This window comes from Drosophila kikkawai, chromosome 2R (genome assembly GCF_030179895.1).
Source record: "Drosophila kikkawai strain 14028-0561.14 chromosome 2R, DkikHiC1v2, whole genome shotgun sequence".
Classification (NCBI taxonomy): domain Eukaryota; kingdom Metazoa; phylum Arthropoda; class Insecta; order Diptera; family Drosophilidae; genus Drosophila; species Drosophila kikkawai.
This window is the reverse complement of record NC_091729.1, coordinates 18,186,462-18,208,363: the sequence shown is the minus strand read 5'-3', so window position 1 is coordinate 18,208,363 and position 21,902 is coordinate 18,186,462. Positions and strand designations below refer to the sequence as shown.

Genomic DNA, 21,902 nt, shown 5'->3' with positions numbered 1-21,902 from the left:
AACAGAGAGTAGAATTTTAAATATGTTGATACATATTTAAGCAAAATGGACCATATACATATGTAAGAGTGTACGTATTTCACAAATAACCAAAAGTATTTCATCAGCTTATTGCTTTATTTATTTTTAAATTGGTTTCTTATCTTGCAACATTCTCATAAGTACGACATTTGTCACGACAGCCATCACCTCCCATATTGTCTAGTGGTTAGGATACCCGGCTCTCACCCGGGAGGCCCGGGTTCAATTCCCGGTATGGGAAACTCTAAATTTGAGTGCAATATTTTTTTTAAACAATAACATAAGAATTTTATTTAAAATTACTTTATGAAAATTTCCTATTTTACAAAAAAAGGTTATTGGATTTGTAGCATCTGGTCTGATTCGAAGTCAAATATTATATTTGGGTAAACTTAAAAATACAACAAGTTCACTGTCAAATATTCTTTTTGGGTAATATTAGAAATACAGTTTACAATGAATAAATAGACATATTTTTGACAAAATAGCAACCAAGTTGATGCAAACAGACGCTCTGTACAAATCCGCATCTAACTGAAAAGCCACCACCTCCCATATTGTCTAGTGGTTAGGATACCCGGCTCTCACCCGGGAGGCCCGGGTTCAATTCCCGGTATGGGAAATAGTGTTCTTTTTTTATTTTGTCTAAAAATAATTAGTTTTTAAATATTCTATTGAATGTTGAAATGAATTGGTTATAAATGAATCTTGAATGCAGCTGACTGATTTTTATATTAGAATTACTTACCTTGGTAACAAAACCTACATTGTGATGCATTTCAAATGTATCCCATATGGTCTAGTGGCTAGGATATCTGGCTTTCACCCAGAAGGCCCGGGTTCGATTCCCGGTATGGGAAGTAAATTTTTTACTAAATATTTTTTGTTTTATGTTACAGAAGTTGATTTTTGCTTTAAATTTCCTAGAAAAATGTTAAAGAGGCTGTTTTAACAATTAAATAAAGTAAAAACTTATTGTAAGCTTTCTCGGGAAAGAGACCTATCAGATTGCACATGTTCCAGTAACAAAACAGAATTTGGGCACGCGTTTTGCAGTGTCCCATATGGTCTAGTGGCTAGGATATCTGGCTTTCACCCAGAAGGCCCGGGTTCGATTCCCGGTATGGGAATGATCTTTTTATTATTTTCTTTAAGTGTTTTGTTTATAACAAAAGCGCCCCTATTGTTTATTCTTGCGCCATCTGTTGGCATTTCGGGTGAACTGGCATTATCACTTTTTTGTTCATTTTGTGCGCATAAAATTCCCAACCACTTCTGGCGCTGTGCTCTTGGAGAGTGCGCTGTTGGCGACGAAACGATTGTCATTAGTAAGGTGAACTGACGTTCTACCCATACTAATAAGGCCACTTGATGTTAAAAAAATTATGACTCCTGTGTGATTATAATTTGGTACCACGATTCTGACGGGGTTGCTCCTGCCTAGAGTTGTCGGTTTAACTGATGGTCTTCCACTAATGAACCCTTTTGAACTGATAAATATGAGAAAATAATAAGGAGATCTTTAGATTAATTATACAGAGTGTTTTTATTATTATGTTGTTTTGCTTCTGATATTAAACAAAGATTTTGTTATGAATTAACCAAGGCCTGGGAGTGCCCAAGTTTGGTCTTAATCCCTTTTTCCCTTATGCTGGCCATATAGCCACTTGTCTGTCTGCGATTCAGCGGAGGCTGCTGTTTGTCTGCTCGATTGAGAGTGGCAGTGGGCTCTGGGATATACATATGAACGCTGGACATTCAGTCATTTGTTGCTGCTCCATCGTCTGTCTGCCTGTCTGGCTGGAAAGCTGGCCGTGACCGTGGCAACGAAAAATCATCAAACTGTTGGCTGCTCCGCCGTCTGTGTGTGCGAAAGTGCGATTTTTTTTGGGTAAAAATTTACATAAAAATCGCATTACACTTAACATCCACTTTGCTAAACGAAGCGCATGAAAGCGGGCGCCACGTGGTTTGGGCACTTCGCTTTTCGGGCTCTCGACTGTGCTTTTGTAAGCCGACGCCCCCCATCTGGGTGGTGGGTGGTGGGTGGCTGGCGCTGGGTGTGTGTTACTGTGAGTCCACGTTATTCATGTGCGAGCTTGGGCAAGCGGTTTCAAGTGCAGTGCATGGCGGCCTACGAAAATTAAATTAAAAAGCACACACACACATGCCAAAAGGGACGCAAAGCCGAAAACAGTTTGTGTTTTTCAAAAAAGCGAAATTGCAAATGGGCGGCACGGAACGGCGCGATCTATTTTTGTGCAGGGAACCTATCTATATCTATCCAACATGTTTGTGTGCGGATATGTGGGCGCTTTAAAAAAGCAGTTGCGAAAATCGGCTTTCGTTGTTAAAGTTTTTCATGGCTTTTTCTCTCTGGCAATACGCAATTTACAGATATCAGTGAAGCTTACGTCTTATGGCCATAAAATGGTGCTGTTAAATAGTTGGAAATTAAATAATTGTAAAATATAATAGAACAAATTTTATGTTTTTAAAAATATATAATATATTTGCCTTATTTCGAACTAATAATAGAAAAAATCGTTCATATTTTGTAATAATAAAGAAAAGGAAAGGAGGAACTTTTCCCTATTTTGTAAATAAAATCACAAATTAACTCATAATATCTGCTGATAAGAAAGCGATTTATGTTTCACAATATTTTATTAAAATATTATATAATATTTAAATTAATTTGTAATATAAGAAACTATCTTCTTCCATTTATTATATTATTTTCCTCATAAAAATCTACAAACCGAGCCTTGTTCGATTACAGACTTTTAAAGTTATCCCGAGTTTTAGGAACACTTTAATTAAGTTAAAATAAAGCCTGTACTCGTAAAAATTCCAATGTCAATGCAAACTTCATAAATCAGTCGGAGTAATTTCGTTTCCTTTGAAAATTCTTGGAAAAAAGGCGGCAAACTATTCCCGGACTCCCACCCAAAACTCTCCCATTGACTAAATTCTTTGCTGGCTACGTGTCTATTTTCAGAAAGGGTGTCGGTTCTTGTACCCCTTTGGGTGATACTCGCAACCCGCCACCCCAGAAGATGGGCGGGTCAGTAGTTGACGCTGTTGTTTTCATAAGTTGTTGCCATTGTGTTGGCCGCTGGTGCATTTGTTTTGGCATGTTTATTGCACTGTCAACGGCAATGCATGAAAAGTTTTAGTTAGCCAAGTTAAGTTGTTGCTGGTGACAAACCCTCTGCGTGCAGGAGCCGTATTTGCTCCCCGGGAGTCCTGCATTTTAGCCTCGCACTCCCGCAACTCCCTCAACTTTCCCGGACCGTAACTGTTAATGTGTTTGAAGTCAAATTGTTGGCAGTCACGTGACCAGCAGCAGCAGCAGCAGCAGGAGAACAACTTTATCCATGATTAATCAGTTGCATTTAAATGTGTGCATGATATCCTGGGCGGGGCCTAGTCCTACGGTGACACACACTGCAGTCATGGCAGCCTGGCTCCTCTGGCCAAGCTCGAGTGCCCACATCCGGCCGGCAGATGGGCCACCGGCTTTTGATTAATTCAATGCATTCAAATTTTAACTACAACTTCATTCCGCTTTATGGCGCCGGGCAACAAATCGCCGTGCGTTAATTAATTTTAATAACCATCTTTATTCCACACATAACAGCTGGCCCAAGTCACGCGTGTGCTCCCCGGCTGCCCTAACTGTGCCATCGTAAATGTTTAATGGCAAAACACTTAGTTGGCCAAAGTGGAGAGCTTTGGTAGCGCAACAAACGTATGCGTTTGCCCATGGAATTAAGGTGAAAAATAAAAAGAATTGTATACAGGAATTGCTGCATAAATAATAAGGCCAGCAAATGGTTTTTTCTATTCCTAGAAATGCAATTTATTATGGCGCTATTTTTTATTTAAAAGTTTCATTTGAAAAAAGAGATATTGTAGAGTAGAGTTGGGGGATCTCTTAACTAATTTAATTATAAATTAATTTAAATTAATATATATATAAATCTTAACTAACCGCAAAACCCACATTTAATCAAGGCTTCAACCGGAAATGAGTGTATCATGGACTTGCCTGTCAGTCATTTTCCTTGTCGTTTCTTTCCCTGGAAATACACACTCTGTTCGAAGTCAAATTCTGCATCGCAGATATGACTACGCATAATCGTAACATACGACAATTATTTGGCTTCACCTTCAGTGCCACCCTTATATGTCATAAGGAGCAAATGGGCTTCGTTTCGTTTCAAAAAGGGGGTTTTTCCTTTCCGAGAATCGCTTTCCCTTTGAATTCATTCCTTTTGTGGCGCTGTGTAGGGCAGCAGTGTATTGTAAATATTCATTACATGTGTGCAGCAAATTTTAATTTTTTCGCAAAACTGCAAAACCCTAAGAGGGTGGCACACATACACACTTTCCATACACTCGCTGTGGGTCCCCTTGAGGGCCCAGGGGTTGGGTCTGAGTGCACGACATTCATTTCATTGTGCTTAATGAACACTCGCATCCATTACGCTTGCATTATGTATGTAATGTCATAAATAATCAACAAAAAACGTGCGCAGCGAAAACCATAAAAAATTTGCCAATATTGCTTAAAATACCGGCGGCAACAGATGCCAGAAATTCGCTATGGCCATGTGGTTATTCTATTTATACCAAATTCTATTTTGGTCTTGCGGTATAAAAAATATTATCTACATTGTGGGTTGTTTCGATGTTGCCAGGCAGTTTTTTAACCTGATGAAATATTGATTTAAATTAGCTGGGATTTTTTTTAAGTAAATTATATTTTAATTCTTTGAATACAGTGAAGAAATAACTTTTATAGTTTTTATTTTTCAAAAGGTTTTGATTGAAAATTATTTAAAGCCTGGTGATATGCTATACTTAAGTTTATTTTCAAGAGAATGAATGAGCAAAAATATCTAAATAAATATCATAAAGTTGAAATACTGAGCAAGAAATCGAAAAGATACTTTTATAAAGCATTTTTTATAAGAATCATTAAAAATAAAAGTAAATAAAGTATCAACTTTTAGGAATAACACATATTAAACAAGAAATTAATCAAATAAACCCCTAAAAAATATATAAAAAATGGCAAATCAACAAATACATTCCAAATAACCTACGTAATAAACCCATTCCTCTTTGTTGTGAAAATATTTACCTATTTTCTGCGATTTTAGTACTTGAAATACACAAAAAAAAGGTCAACCCATCAACCCTTTCAGCATGTTTTGTTTGTTTGAACAAACGTGATCTATAGAAAACACAAAAAGATATATACCATAAATAAAAAACATTTGTATCTCATACATCAAGGCTTTCTGGTATGCTTTCTCCTCAGAGAGATCCCAATCGAGCGGTTCGCCAAGAAGAACAACCCTTTTCACGCTGTTAACCAACTATCTGTGACCCTCGCCCGGGCTGTCACCCTCCGCGGAGTTGAAAAACCCCGAACTCTGGAAGGGATCGGGCATACCTGCCATTAATACTCATTAGTAGCCGAGGTTCGGCGTGTGCCTTTATCAGCCATTTAGCCACTTTGTGTAATCCCAGGCACCCAGGGAGCGGGGAGCTCAACAACCGCAACAATATGCGTGTTTATTTGGGTGTGGGTTTGGCCCAACGTTTTTTTTTCGGTCTATACTCTTAATAATATTAAAAAATACACCCAGGGGGACAGCGATTCGGTTTGTTTGGTTAGTTTCGTCAGCGGCGGTGGTTGGTGCTGTATCTGACCAGACGCATAAATTTCCTTTTGTTTAAACCCCCAAGACAATTAGAGGCACGGCAGGGAAAACACAACCAGAACCGGGTGGAATGGTTCATGGGGAAGTGCAAAAATCGTTTTATATCCATTGAGAAAGACAATATAACAAAACACATACAATGCCAGTGACATGCGACGTTTCTCGAGAGTGATAAATGATGTCGCCTGTTACTTTGTTACTTGCATTGGCTCTTTGAGGAGAGCGCGCAGGCACGTTTATTTGCGCTGTAAAATGGTTTAGCATTTTGCCTTATCCGTATCCCCATCCCCCTTTGACTTCTGTACTTCCTGCTACCACCGGCTTCCTTTGCTTTTTTCCAGGAACAATGAATTGCATGGCTTGTTTACTGTCATGTTAGCCAAACGAGTTGACAGGCGCAAGGCTCGCCGCTTGATTAGCCCCCCCCCAGGACGAGCTCCTAATACAAGTGGGAGCTACGCAGCAGGTTGAAGTAGCTGTAGGCCCCACGCACAATCTGTGAGAAAAAAAAAGTGAAGGATTAAAATCAAAGGCTGCATCCTTAACGGAAGCCTACATCTATGAAGGTCCTCAGATTCAGATCGACCAGCAGGGCGCGCATCCTCATCGGCCGCTGGGCATGCATCATCACAAAGAGCAGCATTCGCTGGACAGGTATCTCGAAGGTGTACCATTCGCAGGAGTAGTACGCCAAGGATAGTTCGTCGTGCTGCAGGAAAAAAACAAAGAATTGAGAATCAAAAATCACATATCCAGAAAAAGGACCTAAAACGAAGTAAACAAGAATTGCCTGGAGTAAAGACAGAGTAAATAAAACTGCGAAACGATACGGTTTTATCCTACATTTTTTTTCGAAGTTGACAGCAGAAAAAATGAATTGAAATGGAAACTTAAATGATTCTTAAATGAAAAATAGGTTTTGAAATCATTTAATAACGTAAAATCTCTAAAATAAACCTAATAAAATCAAAATAACTAATCGAATAATAATCTAAGAATGAAATATATTAATTATACCTACACATTCAACAATTAAAGTGGCATGCCAATGGTACATCCACAGTATGCCAGCCATCACAAAAAGATAGATAAACATGAAGAAGTAGTCCATCTTGCTGGGCACCTAAGACATTCCATAACTAAATAAAATATATAAATTAAAAATCCTCCAACTCACCCCCACTGTTAAGGCAAAGAAAAGAAAGCACATGAGCACCGAAAAGATCATGAAATCGGCCATAACGGGCACACGAATCAGATTCTGCAATTCCTGGACAAACTTTCGAATCCTGAGCTGCTCCTCTACAAACTCCTTGCAGAGTTGCATTCGCCAATGAGTCAGCTCACTGGGTGTCAGGCGATCTATAACCAAGTTGGGATTTAGTCTGGTGATCTAAAAAATATTAATTTATTTGAGAAATTATTATTTTATTTATAAATAGCATTAAGAGAATTACTCACATCCATTTCCCGCACTCTCTTATTCAGTATCTGCAGCTTGAGGTTCACATACTTCATGAGACACGTTATGAAGGTATGCCACAGCGGGATGGTGGTGATACCCAAGGCCAGGGCATAACAGGGTCCAAGATAACCAATCACAAAGTTATCGCAAAGTTCGCCAAAGGGAAAGAGCTGAAAAAGCAAAATAGGCTGCTCCTCGCCCCGTTTAACCGCCGGCATATTGAATACAGTCTGGGGCAGAAAGAAAGTCCTGTAAATACAGTCCAAATAGGCAATCAAGCCAGCCACCACCGATGGCACCCAGAGGATCAGGGTAATGGTGCGGGTGTACACCTGCGTTATGGCCAGAAGCTCCAACTCCTGATCGTCGGCTTCGGTCATAAAGTTTTCAAGATCCGAGTGGACCAGGCGAAGAAGGGCAATAACTCCTAGGAAAGTTTAAGATTTTCCTCTGATAAAAAGTTTAATTGAAAGCTGTTTTTGTACTTACTATCCCGCTGCACATATGCATTCAAGGTGGCAATGGACACTGTGAAATACTGAACCGCAGTGGCACAACTCGTGGCTCCATCGATGAGCTTCTCGTAGCCGCGAAAAACCCGTCCTAGCATCAGGGCACAGCTCAGCCAAATGGAGGCCGTAAAGACAGTGCAGCGAAGGAGGCTAAACCAGGCCTTCTTCTGATCCTCGGAGGCCACATAGCCATACCAGCGAAAGCAACTCAAATGGGTTTGAAAGATGGGAGTGTTGAAGGTCTTCCGCGAAAGGAGCAGTTCCTTAACTCTGAACATCTTAACTGTTTTTATTGGCACCTCCACTTTTGAGGGACCTTTTATAGGGACAAACGAAAAAAGGTGTCAAGTGGTTTAATTGGAGAGACCCAATTAAGTGCCAATAATTGTGTAATAATTGTCTCTGTTTACGGACAGGTGCTACGGTTCTGCATAGACGATTCGGTAATGTACTGGCCAGAAGCAGCAGCAGCAGTTGGCCTTCAACTATTTTGTTGCCAACTTTTTAAATTCGATTTGCATGTTACGCTCGTTCGCACCCCGAAAAACTTTGTCCACAGCAGAAATGTCAAACGTGTTTAGGCAGCGTTGCATGTGAGTGAAATTTGCCAACGAAATTTAACTTTTTGTCCAACTTTGTTTCGGGTGTTGAGTGTGTGCTCTTCCGGCCAGAGTGTAATCGGGTAATGGAAAACGAATAAATAAGAAAGAAGGTCCTCGAGGCTTTAATAAAATTAATTTTTGATCTCTGGCCGCCGTCAGGTGAACCAATTTGAGGAGCAGAGTCAATCAAGTAGTCAGATTGCGTTGTCAACTATCGACTGGCGACTGCTGACTGCCCTGTGTAACCTCACAAGGGGCTAGAGGTCCTTCCGGCAAATGGCATTCAAGGAAATCAAATGGGAGGACGAGGACCAGGACCAGGACCCGAGGCAAGGATCGGAAAACGAGAATCTCGATTCGCTTTTGCATGTGACAATCATATGCAGGAGTTGAGTAATTCGCAACAGCACTGGAGGAAAATTATAGATATTTTATATATTTTTATACAAAATAAACAAGGTTGTTGAAACTATAGTTTGTTTTAATTAAAAACCTTTCTTATGAGCCATTAAAGAAGTATTACCAAAATATCTATAACCCAATTTTTTAGGGTGTAATCTTGGTGGCAGGGACACTCGCTCTCCCCTCGCCTCGCCTCGCATCCAAAGGATATCGTATCTGTGAAGCACGAGTGTGTCGTCTATTTCACAATTTGCATTTAATATCCTTGTGTGAATAATTTACAAATGCAATAAACGTAAATGCGTCGGAGGAAACGCACTCAGACATGACTGGATGCGAACCCAATCCCAGTTCAGCACGAGCTCAGTGCTCCGTGCTCCCTGCTTCGGGAAAATGGTTGGAAAAGCCCCAACAACACGCATATTTGTATGTTGCATGTTGGCAACTGTCTCTGTGTTTGGATTTTGTGTGTTTGTGTTTTGCAAATGTGTAAATGCATTCGCAGCTCCTCGCATTTGTCTGTCTGCCGGCGTGAAATTTGCTGTAAGCAATAAGCCTGTAAGGATATTGAAAGTCACTCGTTTCTAGTATTTACTTATGCGTTTGTTTCATGTTTCGGAGGGGGTAGGGGGGCAGGGGTGAGGCAGTATCTCTAGTGGCAGTATCCTGGCTGTAGGATTGCCTTGACGCTTTTCACGCCACATTTGCGGGGCCGAGTAATCGGATATTAGCTCTCGGCCCCTCACTTATTGTTATGGCATATTTATTGGTACTCGCAATTGCATACGATGTTGCTTTCAGTTTTGCGGTAAACTGGTAGCTTTAACTGTCCTCCCATAAACCCCATGACTATATACATGTGGGGATACGGATATCCAGAATGGGAGCTCGTGCGGTCTGACTGCATCTCCCTTGACATCTTTGTGGGTTTTGTGGCTGCCGCTCTGGAATGGCATCTCCATATTTACTACGATTGCGGTTCATTTACAAAGCCAAAAGTTCGGATAGAAAGCGGTTGCCATATACCCATTTAACCCGGTTATTTAAAAGGGAATAATATATTGGGAATTAAATCGTTTTAAAGCTTGAAAGTTGCTGGGAAAAGTTAGCTTTTAAAGATTTAGCAAATATTATATATTAATCCAGAAAATTAGTATTTAAATTCTGATTTTAAATCCTCTGACTTAGCTTTACAGCTTATCATCCATCACTCCACTAATATGGCATCAGTTTACCATTATTTTCGCTTGAATCTCAGCCATAACTCTCAAAGAAGTCAAAACTATGCAACTTGGCGGATTGTTAGTGGCCATGAAATATCGCCATATTTAACCTCAAATCAAGTCTTTCAAAAGTTCATAAACTTAAAGCGCAGGGTGGAGTTTTCTTTTGGGGGGCGCCAACCAGCCACTAAATTGTTTACACGCAATTTCATCAAAACAATAAATCATGCAGTTGAATCGGCACAACAAAGGCGGCGACAACGTCGACGTCCGCTTTCCCGCTTTTCCGCTCTACCCACCCCATCGTAGACGACGTGACGTCAAGTTGACATTTGGTGAAAATCAAATCAAAAGCATTTTTCCGCACAGCGGAAGTGGCGCAAGTAGCAAGTCGAGTCAAACTTGGCAAACACACATTTATAACCCGGGGATATAGTAAGACCCACAAACACAGAAACATTCTAGCTACACTGGGAAAAATACTATGTAAGTTTAAGGAAAATGTATTTATTAAAATTTGTTTTAAGTTCTAAATATACTTTAGTAATTAAAATGCAAGGAATTACTTATTAAGAAAGGCATTTCTGGTTTAAAGATTTAAATTAAGATTTGTCATATTAAAAATATTTTTAGTCTTAAAATCATAATTTTATTATTTTTACTATATAATTTACTTAAAATATCAAACATTTTTCCTTTGTAAAATATATTTTTACTAGGCTTAAAAATATTAGTTTGCCAAATATTTCATTTCGCTTTTCTTGAGCTCTTTTAGAATCTATAAAATCTCTTATTTTTTTTGTAGTATATCCTGTGTACATAATGTCCTATATGTGGAGCATATATTTGTGCTGCCTGCTTGACGGCCAGGTCATCAATCGTGCGGCTGAAAGAAGGAGCAGCCAGGCAGCAGCTTCAGTTGCGCCATTTTATTTAATTTATAAGTATAACATTTAATATTAATTATACGCCACGTAAGCTCATTGCGCAAGGCGCTGAAAAGCCAGGCCCTTAAATATGTACGAATGGTGTGTGCAGATGGGTGTGCGAACAGAATGTGTGTGTGTTTGTGGGGCAGGGACCCGAGCTTTTTATTTCACTCATTAACTATGCATGTTTGTTGGCACTGCAATGGCCACAATGGTCAACAGCGGTGGGCGTCCGAATGGGGCGTGCCAGGACAGAAACAGGAGCAGGAACGGAACAGAACAGAACAGGGAGCAGGAGCAGAGGTAAGAGGAAGGGTCCAGGAACCAGGAACAGCACCAGCAAATTCCCATTTTAACCCTTTTTGCACTTCTTTCCAAGGGAAATGCGCAAGAAAAAGAAAAACAACAGTGAGATTAAAGTACATTTACCAGCGATAAGTTGAAGGATGGACACCCTCTTGGCTGGAATTTTCAGGTGTTATTTGAAATATTCACAGGAATATAAGGAAATTTGTTAAGAAATATATATATAAAGTACTATATATCCTATTAATAATTAATGTAGGATTTCGTAGGTACATAAAATAAATAATTTCCTACTTGTTACTTGCTTAAAAAGCATTTTTATTTTATATATTGCCTAAAAAAATTTTATTTTATAATTATAAAATCCATATAGTCAAAGGCTCTAATATAAACCAAAGGACCCTCTGTTGGTCATAGGGTATTTTCCCCACAACTGGGAGAGAGAACGCGAAGCGTCCAAGTAAAAGTCCATAATGTTTAAATTGTGGTTCTCTACAAAAAGCGAAAAATCAGCACGGCGAGTTTTTATTTGCATTAAGAAATTATAATTATGGCAGCTGCCCCTCTCGCTGGTATCCCCCAAAACAAACCCCTTGGCCACCCTTAGGTTCTGCTTTTACAGCTTTTGGGGTTACTTTTGCCCTTTGCCATGGCCGTAGTTTGTTGGCTTGTGTGTCTGACGGGTAGAGGAACCAGGGATCCCGGGATCCCTCGATCCCCGACTGCGTGGGGTGCACACTCTTCTTTTTTTTTGTTTTTAATTGAAAAGTGCAAAATAATGTTAAAGAAAAGTAAAAAGTAGTCGTGGCACAAAGTACACGCCAAGTATCCCTGCTGCTCGTTCCCTTTTGCCATTTGGAATCCCGAGAGGCACGCTACCTACCTTCTGTAGGTAGCAAGCATTGTGAGCAGATGAATGCAGTTTGCTGCTTCAGTTTTATCCTTTTTATACCACGGCAGGGACAGGGACAGGGACAGGGACTGGGGTTGCGTGTCCCGCTTCAAGGAGCCCTTCTTTCGAGGCATAAATTGTGGCCAGGACTGGCTGTTTTCTTACCGGTAGCTGGGATAGCTTGGCGAAAAAGTGGAATTGTGACTTGGTATTATTTTTTGCTTTCTGCCTAAGGGTTGGATTAATCGCAGGGGTAAGGCCAGGGTTTTGCCAGCGAAATCTTATAAGTTGCAATCGAAAAGCCAGTTTACCCTTTTGAAGTTGAAATCTTGGCGGAGGAAGTCTTAAATTCATTTTGGTCTCGTAGAGGAAAATACCATAAGGATAAGAGAATATTAGATATAATCGTAGAGCAGTTCTTTAATCTTCAGTCTGCAAATAAACCCAAGAGAGAGTTTAACTTCTATTAACTTTAATTTTAACTTTCACAGCTCTATCTCCTCGTTCCCCATCGATCTGCAATCGCCAAAGCGTTTAACTCAATTATATCACCTTAAGCCGGACAAGTGTATCATTGACTTGGCCGACAATCTTGAAATATTTCCTGTGGCTAATCAACTTATATAATAAGTCAGTTGCCTTTCCACACTCCATGCCAGTTATCTCATTTACAGCACCGGAATCAACACTTTGTTATAGCCTTGGCATAACAAGCGCTAAGTGGATGAGAGTGAGCCCGATCCAAAAGCTTCCATTTATCCGTAATTGCGTCGCTCCAGCGATTGTCGGGGCGTTCCATCGAGCGCTCTTAGCTCGAAATGCATAGCATTTGCGCTACTTATGCAAAAATCGCAGCTGCATTCCATGGCTGCAAGGCGGCCGCCACCTGGATGGAACCGAGAACGAGGAAATCCAGAGTTTGCCATCTTCAATCGGCGCAGCAACGGCGGCGGCGGCGGCAGCAAAGGCCAAATGAAGCATGTAATTCGCTCAGCAGGGCTATAGCGCTACAAGTAATTCCAAAATTGATGGCGCGAAAATTACGACAAGCGCTGTGAGCCAAAGTTAAGAAGCCAGGCAGCGAGAACAACCGTTAGGTGGCTATAGATGCACTGAGAGAAATTGAATAGGCATTAACATAAAGCAGGAAATATCGAGATAACGATGCTTTATTGATTTTACAGGATAAATAGACAATCCCATTAATAATATATCCTGTACTATGTACATTTTTGGTCTCAAAAGATATCAACACCAAATCTATGTTTATGAAAGAATTTCCCCATTAAGTACCACATTTTTCCCCAGTGCTTTGCTGCAGCTCCCCAACCAGTGAACTGTGAAAATGCAACTTGCAGGCAAAATTGCAGCAGACTGCATTTTATTTCGGGCCCCGCGGAGCTAATTGTGTGAGCCATCGATGAAGGCTGGCTGTATGGATTGAGGAGCAGCTCCAGCTATCTGGATGGATTGGTTATGGTGTATATGTGGCGCCTGCTAGACGGTTTAGTTCGCAAATTGGCCTACAAACTTGTCACCATTTATCTCACTCAGTGTCAGCGGCATCTCGAAGGAATGGTATGGGTGGATGTGTCCCGAAAACTTTGCCAGTCTGCCATAAAATGCGTGTCGAGAACACAAAATGACACTTAAGAGGTACGAGCTCTGAGAGTCCCCAACAATATTGAATATGCCAAGGCAAACAACACTCGGCCGCACACACTCAATCAGGTATCATTTTGGGGAGCAAACCATCAATCTTGGCATCATCCGAAGAAGCCCAAGAAGCCGCCGCCGACGACGACGCCGACTTATCTCGAGTGACGTACGCAGGCAAATGTATTTGGCGATGTTTGCCATTGTTTGCCCAACAATAACAATCGATGTCACCAGCAGAAGCAGCCCCAAAAGAGCCCCCGAAAAAGAAAATAAGAGAAAAATCGAAACTAAAAGCGGGGAACACTCGAGCATACTTTCGGGCGCCAGTGAAAATAGCTATGATGCCGAAGATGATGATGATGATGATGATGATGGAACACAGGGTTTGGGTGTTTAAAGAAAAACGAAAGTGTTGAGCCAACACTAGAAGAATATAAGGTTTGCCTGTTGGACAAGTCCCATCAATCTATCAAATGCATAAAGCTATTTTTTATGAGAGTTTACTCAATGAATATTGAAATCCAGCGGTTTATAGTTGAGGAAATGTGAGTGAAGCAAGATGAAAAATTTGTTTTTCGGAATCTAAAAGAAGTTTATAAATTTGCTGATGGAAACTCTTGGCTTTTCCTTTGATTTCTATGATTATTACTAATAAATAAGAATATTCATAAAATTGAAATGATCCTAGAAAATTCCTAAAATACCCGAAATTAGATAAACAATTTTTAAGAAATCCCTTTTTTCAGTTTTATAATAAGAACAAATATTGTTGCACTTCAATTTTATACTTCAAAATCTGTATTTTTAATGACTTGTTTATCCAGCTTTAAAATATATGTACTTTCCCATTTGCTGATGAGTTTTTAAAAAAATCCCCTCCCTGAAAAATATTGAAACCCAGAGCAATGACACTGACTCTGGGCAATATTTTGCATGGGTCACGCCCCTGGAAAACGTGCCGGACCTTCAGATATTTTTTGTGTGTGTGGGCTAAGCCCCCACAGGCATTCGCATTAACCCCTTTTGAAGGATGTTGGGCATTGACATTGCATTGCTTGGGGATCGCCATCACCATCGTCATCAGCAGCAGCAACAGAGGCGGCTCGCTTCCCCGCTTGGCACGCGCTTTTGTGCGAAAATATGCAATTGAAATGTTAAATAAATAAAGGCGTAAATACTTGAAGGGTAAGCCAGCGGGGCAGCAAGAAGTGAGCACATTCAGGGCTCTGTTGGATCCGGCAGATACACAAAAGTGCAAATACATTGGGGACGGGCGGGCGGAGTACATACAACCCGTTATGCATTCCATAACTTTGCAGTCGTCGGCAGACGTTGACGCTGAAGCGAATGAATGAAAATATGCAGGCAACGTGATTCCGCCACAGCTAACAGAGCGCCAGCTACCATTTGCACCTCCAGTGCCAGTTCCACAGACTCATCCGCCGACTTCCAGGTTGGGATACCCAACTCCATTTTGAATCCTCGACCTCGACGGCGACGCCATATTGTTTGCGCGCCATTGGGAAACGTTACCGTTAGCAGCGCCATTGCCATCAGCATCCGTTACCTTCTTCGCCCGTTACCTGTTACACTCAAAGAAATGGGAGTCGTAAGAACGATCTATGGTCAGAAAATTGAAGAAAGAAAGTCAAGAAAATTTGGTTGATTCATTGGTTTTTTGTATTAGGAAAAATTTATGTACTTCCCTCTTTAATATTTTAGATTAGATATGTTGTTTCTTTATGTGCTTACCTGTTAGCTGCTCGGGAAAAACAGAAACAGCAAAAGGTAAAAGCAAAATGCGATGGCAACAGCAACATTCGTTTGCTGGTATTTTCTGTCGAGTTCAGCGTAAATTCATTCATTTCCACTTGAATTTACAATTATGCGAAACTGTTGTTGAATGGGTTTTGACTTGGCTGGGATTGGATTGGAGGAGAGCACTGAGTTCGTGTTTTGGGATCGAGTCCACCTCTGCCTCTGCCTCGGTCTATGCATATTTCCTGCTCTTGGCGGCATCAGCAAACTTGGCTGTTTAGCTTTTAATAAACTGCGGTTGGTCGGAAGAGAGCTGCGATTTTGAATGCGAAGCATCGCCCTGGAAATTGTCAACAGCAGCGGCAAGGTGGCTAGCAGAATACGAGTTTCCTTGGCAACATCCAGACCCGGGGATCGAGCCCGCTCAAAGCCATCAGGAATGTAATTAAGCTCGTGACTTTGGGTGTGAAACTGACAGACTACAGGGGGGGAGACCACTGAAGGGTAAATATTCTACACTGTGAAAATAATTATCTTATGTTAAAGTAGGAAATTTGTTAAATTACTAAAATTGGTAGACTGTTAAGAATAGTTTCTTATAATTTCTTTCATTTTTGTATAGTTACTTAACACTTCCTGTTGAATTTTTTCGCATGCATCACTTTAAACTCTCAGCATCTCAGCATTTCACTAAGAACTCAATTATAAATCTTTTATGTGATGCCTACAATCAGGGCTTATTTTCCAGATCCTCCTGCTAGCCAGATAAGTTTCTCAACCGGTTTCAAGAGCTCTTATCCCTTTGCATAAAAAGTTACTTTTTTGCAACAACTTTTGCAGGCCTGGGCCAAAACCCATTTTGGAGTGCAAACTTTTGCCTTTCGCCACCCTGCATCATTTCCAACCAATGCAATTCAATGTCATATCCTTGAAAAGGGTGCATAAAAAGTAAAGGAAGCCCGGCGGCCGCCATAAAAAAAAAGGAAAACAAAATCGACAAACTAAAGTTCTGTTATTGAAAGTTCATCGATGAATGTGAAAGGAAAACAGGCGGCGGCGGTCTCTCTCAACTGCAAGTCCTTCTTGGATGTCGTGGCTTGCTGGCTCCTGAGCTTGCGGCGGCTCACAGGCCATTTCCTGGCTGCCATTCCGGCGTTTCCAGGCTCCCTTTTGTGCCTGGGTCTACTAATTTCCTCGGTCATTCCCGACAGTCCAGCCATCTAGAGATGTCCTGGAGCCTTCAACCCGGCTCTCTCTCGTCCTGCTTAGCCAAGAAGCATTTGTATGTGGCCGATGCGTTGGGCCGTTGTTTGCATTTTTATTTGTATTTCATTTTCAATTGACTGGCGGCAGGGCGGAGATCCTGGCCTTTTCTACCCACCTTACCTGGGTAACTTGGCCCGCTCTCTCTTTGTGCCGTTCGGCCATTCATAAGAGTTATTTACTTTTTAACGAGTTGATTTCATTCAATTTGTTTGCCCAGGTTTCAGTGGCTATTACCGGAGCTGTCCGGAGCTGGAACGCGTCCCGAACTCTCTTCTTTAAGCTGCGGCTCAGCTCAGTTAAAGTCACTCCCGGTTCCGGCTCCGGCCAGGGCTTGGGTTCCTTCTTCCTTCGCTTCGGCTTCCAATCAGTAGATTTTTCGATACCATCGAACTCCAAGCGTTGCGCAATTTTCGGGTTCCTGTGATACCTCGTAAGATAATGAGGGGAAAGGTATATTAAATGTTAGAAAATCATAAATTAGGGGTACAAATAATTATAATATTTAAGTATATCTAACAATTCAACAGTCCCCTTGATTTCTTTTCATTTTAAATTTCTTTTCATTTAAATTTATAATCAATGTTGTCAAAAGAAATGGGGGAATTCTTCTTACCATTACAGGGTATCCCTGCTGTTGTATCCCCCAAAATATATCCCTCTTTCTTGTTTTTCTTGTGTCCCTTTTTTGCTTGGTACTCCGTCAACTTTTCGGTGCCTTGGGGCACTCTTCGGTTTCAATAAATATTTTCACAATGAAGAAATTAAAAATTCCTCGGAATACAATATATATATATATAGCCTGCCCTGAGAAGCCGACATCATCTATTTATATATGAAAACTTAGTTTGTCTTCGATAACAACAGCAAAGGAGTGGGGTTTTTTTTGGGGGCACAGGGTGTGTCCTGTTCCGACCCTGACAATTCGATTGAAATTGTTGCCGATGGCTATGATTTTATGAGTGCTCTCTGTTTGCCTTTTTGCCAAAGCGGTTCGAAATAATTAAATTGCTGGCATTTCGCAGATGCTTGCAAGAATCTTCCCCAAATTAGCCACCAAAAAAGCTAACAGAAACGCTAAGAGATATGAGCATATTTCAGGGATTTCAAAAAGCCCTAAAGGATTTTGAGAAATTTAAGTCATTAAGCAGTTTAATGAAGATTAAAATATTATTTAAAGGCGAAAAAAATTATAAAAAACTACGAGTACGTTTTGAAAAACTTGTAAAGACGTGTATTTGTTACTATGTATTACATTGAATGCTGTTTTTGGTACAATTCAGGATCTAATAGGTTTTGCAGCTCACTTTTTTTGCTCTTTTGGAAGGATATTGGTATTCCTAGCCTTGATTGTTCTGCATCTGGAAACATGCCAGCACCTGGAAGGCAGTATCGCAGGCATTGGCACCCTTGACCTTGCTGCACCTTTCCAGATCCTTCTCCACGGCGGCACTGAGGGGCGAGTTAACAAATTGCTGCTTGATCTTCTCGGTCAGCAAACTGCCAGTGGAGTCCATGTAGCCGCTCTTCACCAGTATACACAGGGTGGCGCACTTGACGTTGTCTTTGGCATCTGAAGACTTCACCTTGCCGCTCTGCAGGTCTGCCAAGTCATCGGTAGAAACTCCATTTTCCTTCAGGCAACCCTCTACCACTTCTTTAGTCACCGCTGAATCCATGTTCATGTGTTGCTGAAATAAGAAAATTATATATATATATATATATTGAAGTTAATGATAGATGTTGGAATGAGTTGCACTTACCGACAGAATCCCTGTCAGGCAGCTGAGCAGCAGAGTCAATGCCAGAGTAGCCCTCATTTTGCTAGACTTTTCAGTTCTCTAATCGCTGGCCAAAGCCACATTGCTTTTTATAGTAAAACTTTGCGTGACGCTTTGTATTTGTCAAATTTAGTTTTGTATATACAATATCTCGCATATTGATTATCACTAAAAGAGACGTCAGCGTGACGGATGACTCGGAAATTTAATGTCATTGTCAAGGTTCCTAACCTTAGGGATCAGGCTTGTACTCATATTACAGGTAGTAAACGAACTGGTAGACTTGAGAAGTTGCTTTAATTTTAAAAATTTCTATGAATATTTAGTTAGGTTTTCGCAGAAATCTATAAAATCATGATTTTACTATGTTTCTAATTAGTTTATTTAAGACAACTTTTTGGTGAATGTACTAGGAACCATAAAAAATTACACTTTTATTCTACCTCCCCATTTTTCAAAGGTTAATCTCTGTAATTATTTTTAAGCAGGGCAGCTATTTGTCTGCATGACCCAAACTCGTTTATTATTTTAATAATTACTAACGCTATCTGGCTAATAATGCATAATTTTTAGTTCATTTTCGAATGCATTTGTTTAGAATGCAGCAAAGGTATTAACGAACAGAATAATTTGCTCACTAGTCCATTGAAATTTTGTGATGAAAATACCTTGATTAATTTTCCGACTCACCCTTCGGGTATATATCTGTGATTTCGCTGAAAGAAAGGGTTAACTAACCCAGTGCCGATTACGTAATTTGGATATTTTGTAATTGCATTTGTATGATATTATGGTAATTGGCTTTATTTTTATGGCGCTTTTTTGTTGGCCGGCAGTGCGGCTAATGTTTCCGTAATTCCTATTAACAGCCATGAATGTTATTATAAAATATTTTATATATATTTATTTTGTGCGGTGCGCGCATTTTCATTTAGTTTAATGCGATTTCAAACGCTAATTGAAATCCTTTTAGAGTAATTGCAAAAAAATTTAATAGCCAGCGGCAGGAAGAGGGAGGAAAGTGAACTTTTAGTTCACCGCCTGGTACTCGTAATTAGGAAAACAAACTAATTTGGTAAATTACTATTTAGTGGCCCCCTTTCGCATGGGCACGAAGCTGACCACAGCTTCTCTGCCGTATATAAAGGTCATTTCCGTGAGTTTCGCTCGCATTTTCGGGCTTTGAAGTTTTTGCGGGCTTTTGAAATGCGCCAAAGGACATTCAAACAAATGGCATCGGCATCCTTTGCGAGTCCGACTCTGTCCTGGTGTGTGTATCCGTGTGTACACATTGCATTTGCTGTCGAAACATCAAAGCTATGCGAGTTTTCCAGTTGACTTCATCAGTAGATTGTGTGAAGTATGCCAAAAATGTGTTGGCCAACGCTGGATTCGGGTCTCGGTTCGTCGTTGCTCCTTTGCCTCGCTTCAATGGCGTAGTTAAAGTTCCTTAAAGCCACGGCCACGACAACGAAGGTCCTGTTCCGGACACGTGCTGGCGGCAACCCGGAAGGAACACGCGCCCTGTTCCAGGACTAACGCGATTGCCGCCCCCCTTACATACACCCGCCGAGAACGCAGTAAGACAATATTGGCCAAGCATTTAAAATACATTTTACATCTACTTCAGTGTAATTGACGCGTGCCCTTTGTAATATCGGAAATTCGAGATCGAAAGCCCGCCAACAAGTGGAAGGCCATTCAATTAGTTTAACGCCCCCGGGGCATTAGCATTATTGCAGGCGGGTGCGGCTCAACTTACATCGGGATTGCCATGGCACAGAGCTTTGAGTAATGAAAAAACATAAAAAATACATAGAAAATTGATTTCTATACAAAAGAACACTCGTTTTTGAACAGTTTTAGTACCTCTTTCCATCTTTTTTATATAAATATCACAGAGGATATTTAGTTTTATGAAACACAAAAGAGAACAGGTGATTCAAAGTTGTTTTAAAATATATATCTTACCTCTTTAAGTAATCTTTCATTTCTTGCAGACTCTAAAAACTGCTTTCCAAGGCAAACATAAATTTATGACTCAAACTGCTAAACTCTCTCTACCCCAAAGCCTAGCCTACGCACAATCGGAATTACATATTTCACCTGAGCAGACACCTTTTCCACCTTCACTTTAGTTCACTTCTAATGTACAGAGGCCACAAATTCCGGCACAGGATAAATATAAAATGCAGCCAGGCATAAGAAGCCGGACCACTGAAAGCCACCGGAGTGGCCACCGGAGGAGGAGGAGGAGTTTCGTGACGGCAGGGATTCCATTTCTCGGGCTGTTTAAAATGGCAAACTGGAGCAGGCCTCGTAATATGTCCTCCGGCTTAGCGCTCATGTGTTGCCGTTGCCGTTGCCGGCTATTGTCTGACTACGGCTTTGCAACTCATAAACAGCAGACGGACTCCTCCGGCCCACACTCCACTGGTAATAACAGTTTAAGCCCGAGGCTGTGCCCGAAAATTGTCCACATCTTGTTGTTTAATTTTTTTTTTTTTGTTTGTCCCCCCTGCCCCCTGGTGGTGTTTTTGTTTCCTCCTTGATAACAAGCATTTTTACATGTGCTAAAAAAACAGAGAAACGGCCAAAAGTCGAGGCCAGATGAAGATGGAGCCGGGCCCCGGGCCCATCCCCAATGGGCTCTTCCAATTTTTGGCCTGGCTGCATGTGCGTTTATGACTTCATAATGGCCAAATGGGGGATGGCTTCGGGGAGGCATCACGACGGGCAGGAGCAAGAGCAGCATCGCAACCCCAGGCCAAGCACTGAGGGAAATTTGTGAAAAGAAAAATATTTGATGAATGAAAAACAATAGAAAAATCAAAATAATATAAAAAAAAACGTATAGAATTAAATATAATATTCTTGATTTATTATCCCTCTTTTTCCACCTTGAGTTTATCTATATTTTCTGCCAGTGTACCCTGATGCAGTGCATTGTTTGGTGGTGGTTCTTCCTGCTGCCGCTCCTGCTTCTGTTCCTGATTCTGATCCTGATTCCGGCCATGGATTTGCGTAGGCGTTGCGTTAACATGCGACTAAGTCCTTTTATATCCCGGAGCATTCGCTTAGGCTTACGGCTCAGCTCAGCTCAGCTTCAGCTTCTACTTCGGCATCGGCTTTGGCTTTGGCTTTGGATTGGGCTACAACACATACACATCTTGGGCCTCAGACTATCATCAATTGCCGTCCCCATGGTGTAGTTAGGGCCGTGGCCCAAACCCTGGCCCCGGCTTATATAGGCCAGCAGCAGCAGCAGCAGAATTTAATGCCGACCTCTGGGAGCTATTGTGGCCGCCACCACCAGGAGCGGAGCAGCCCGCCCAATCTTTCCCTGCAAGT

General features: G+C 41.0%; 2 protein-coding genes and 4 non-coding genes across 6 annotated transcripts; 4 read left to right on the top strand and 2 right to left on the bottom strand.

The window, feature by feature from the left end:
• The first annotated feature begins 190 nt into the window (after positions 1-190).
• On the top strand, positions 191-262 carry TRNAE-CUC (transfer RNA glutamic acid (anticodon CUC)). The gene has a single exon. It is a non-coding gene; the product is annotated as a tRNA-Glu (tRNA).
• Positions 263-571: 309 nt separating this feature from the next.
• On the top strand, positions 572-643 carry TRNAE-CUC (transfer RNA glutamic acid (anticodon CUC)). Its single transcript has one exon. It is a non-coding gene; the product is annotated as a tRNA-Glu (tRNA).
• A 166-nt stretch (positions 644-809) lies between these two features.
• TRNAE-UUC (transfer RNA glutamic acid (anticodon UUC)) lies at positions 810-881 on the top strand. Its single transcript has one exon. It is a non-coding gene; the product is annotated as a tRNA-Glu (tRNA).
• Positions 882-1,079: 198 nt separating this feature from the next.
• On the top strand, positions 1,080-1,151 carry TRNAE-UUC (transfer RNA glutamic acid (anticodon UUC)). Its single transcript has one exon. It is a non-coding gene; the product is annotated as a tRNA-Glu (tRNA).
• A 4,999-nt stretch (positions 1,152-6,150) lies between these two features.
• Or56a (Odorant receptor 56a) lies at positions 6,151-8,014 on the bottom strand. Its single transcript, XM_017177455.2, has 6 exons — positions 7,714-8,014; positions 7,221-7,651; positions 6,937-7,152; positions 6,781-6,882; positions 6,316-6,468; positions 6,151-6,255 (listed from the first exon to the last, which is right to left on the bottom strand). The coding sequence occupies exons 1-6, from the start codon at positions 8,012-8,014 to the stop codon at positions 6,199-6,201; spliced, it is 1,260 nt and encodes a 419-aa protein (XP_017032944.1). The 3' UTR covers positions 6,151-6,198.
• A 9,963-nt stretch (positions 8,015-17,977) lies between these two features.
• Obp56g (Odorant-binding protein 56g) lies at positions 17,978-18,683 on the bottom strand. Its single transcript, XM_017177431.3, has 2 exons — positions 18,534-18,683; positions 17,978-18,461 (listed from the first exon to the last, which is right to left on the bottom strand). Exons 1-2 carry the CDS (start codon positions 18,588-18,590, stop codon positions 18,111-18,113), a joined length of 408 nt encoding a protein of 135 aa, XP_017032920.1. The 5' UTR covers positions 18,591-18,683; the 3' UTR covers positions 17,978-18,110.
• Positions 18,684-21,902: the final 3,219 nt, after the last annotated feature.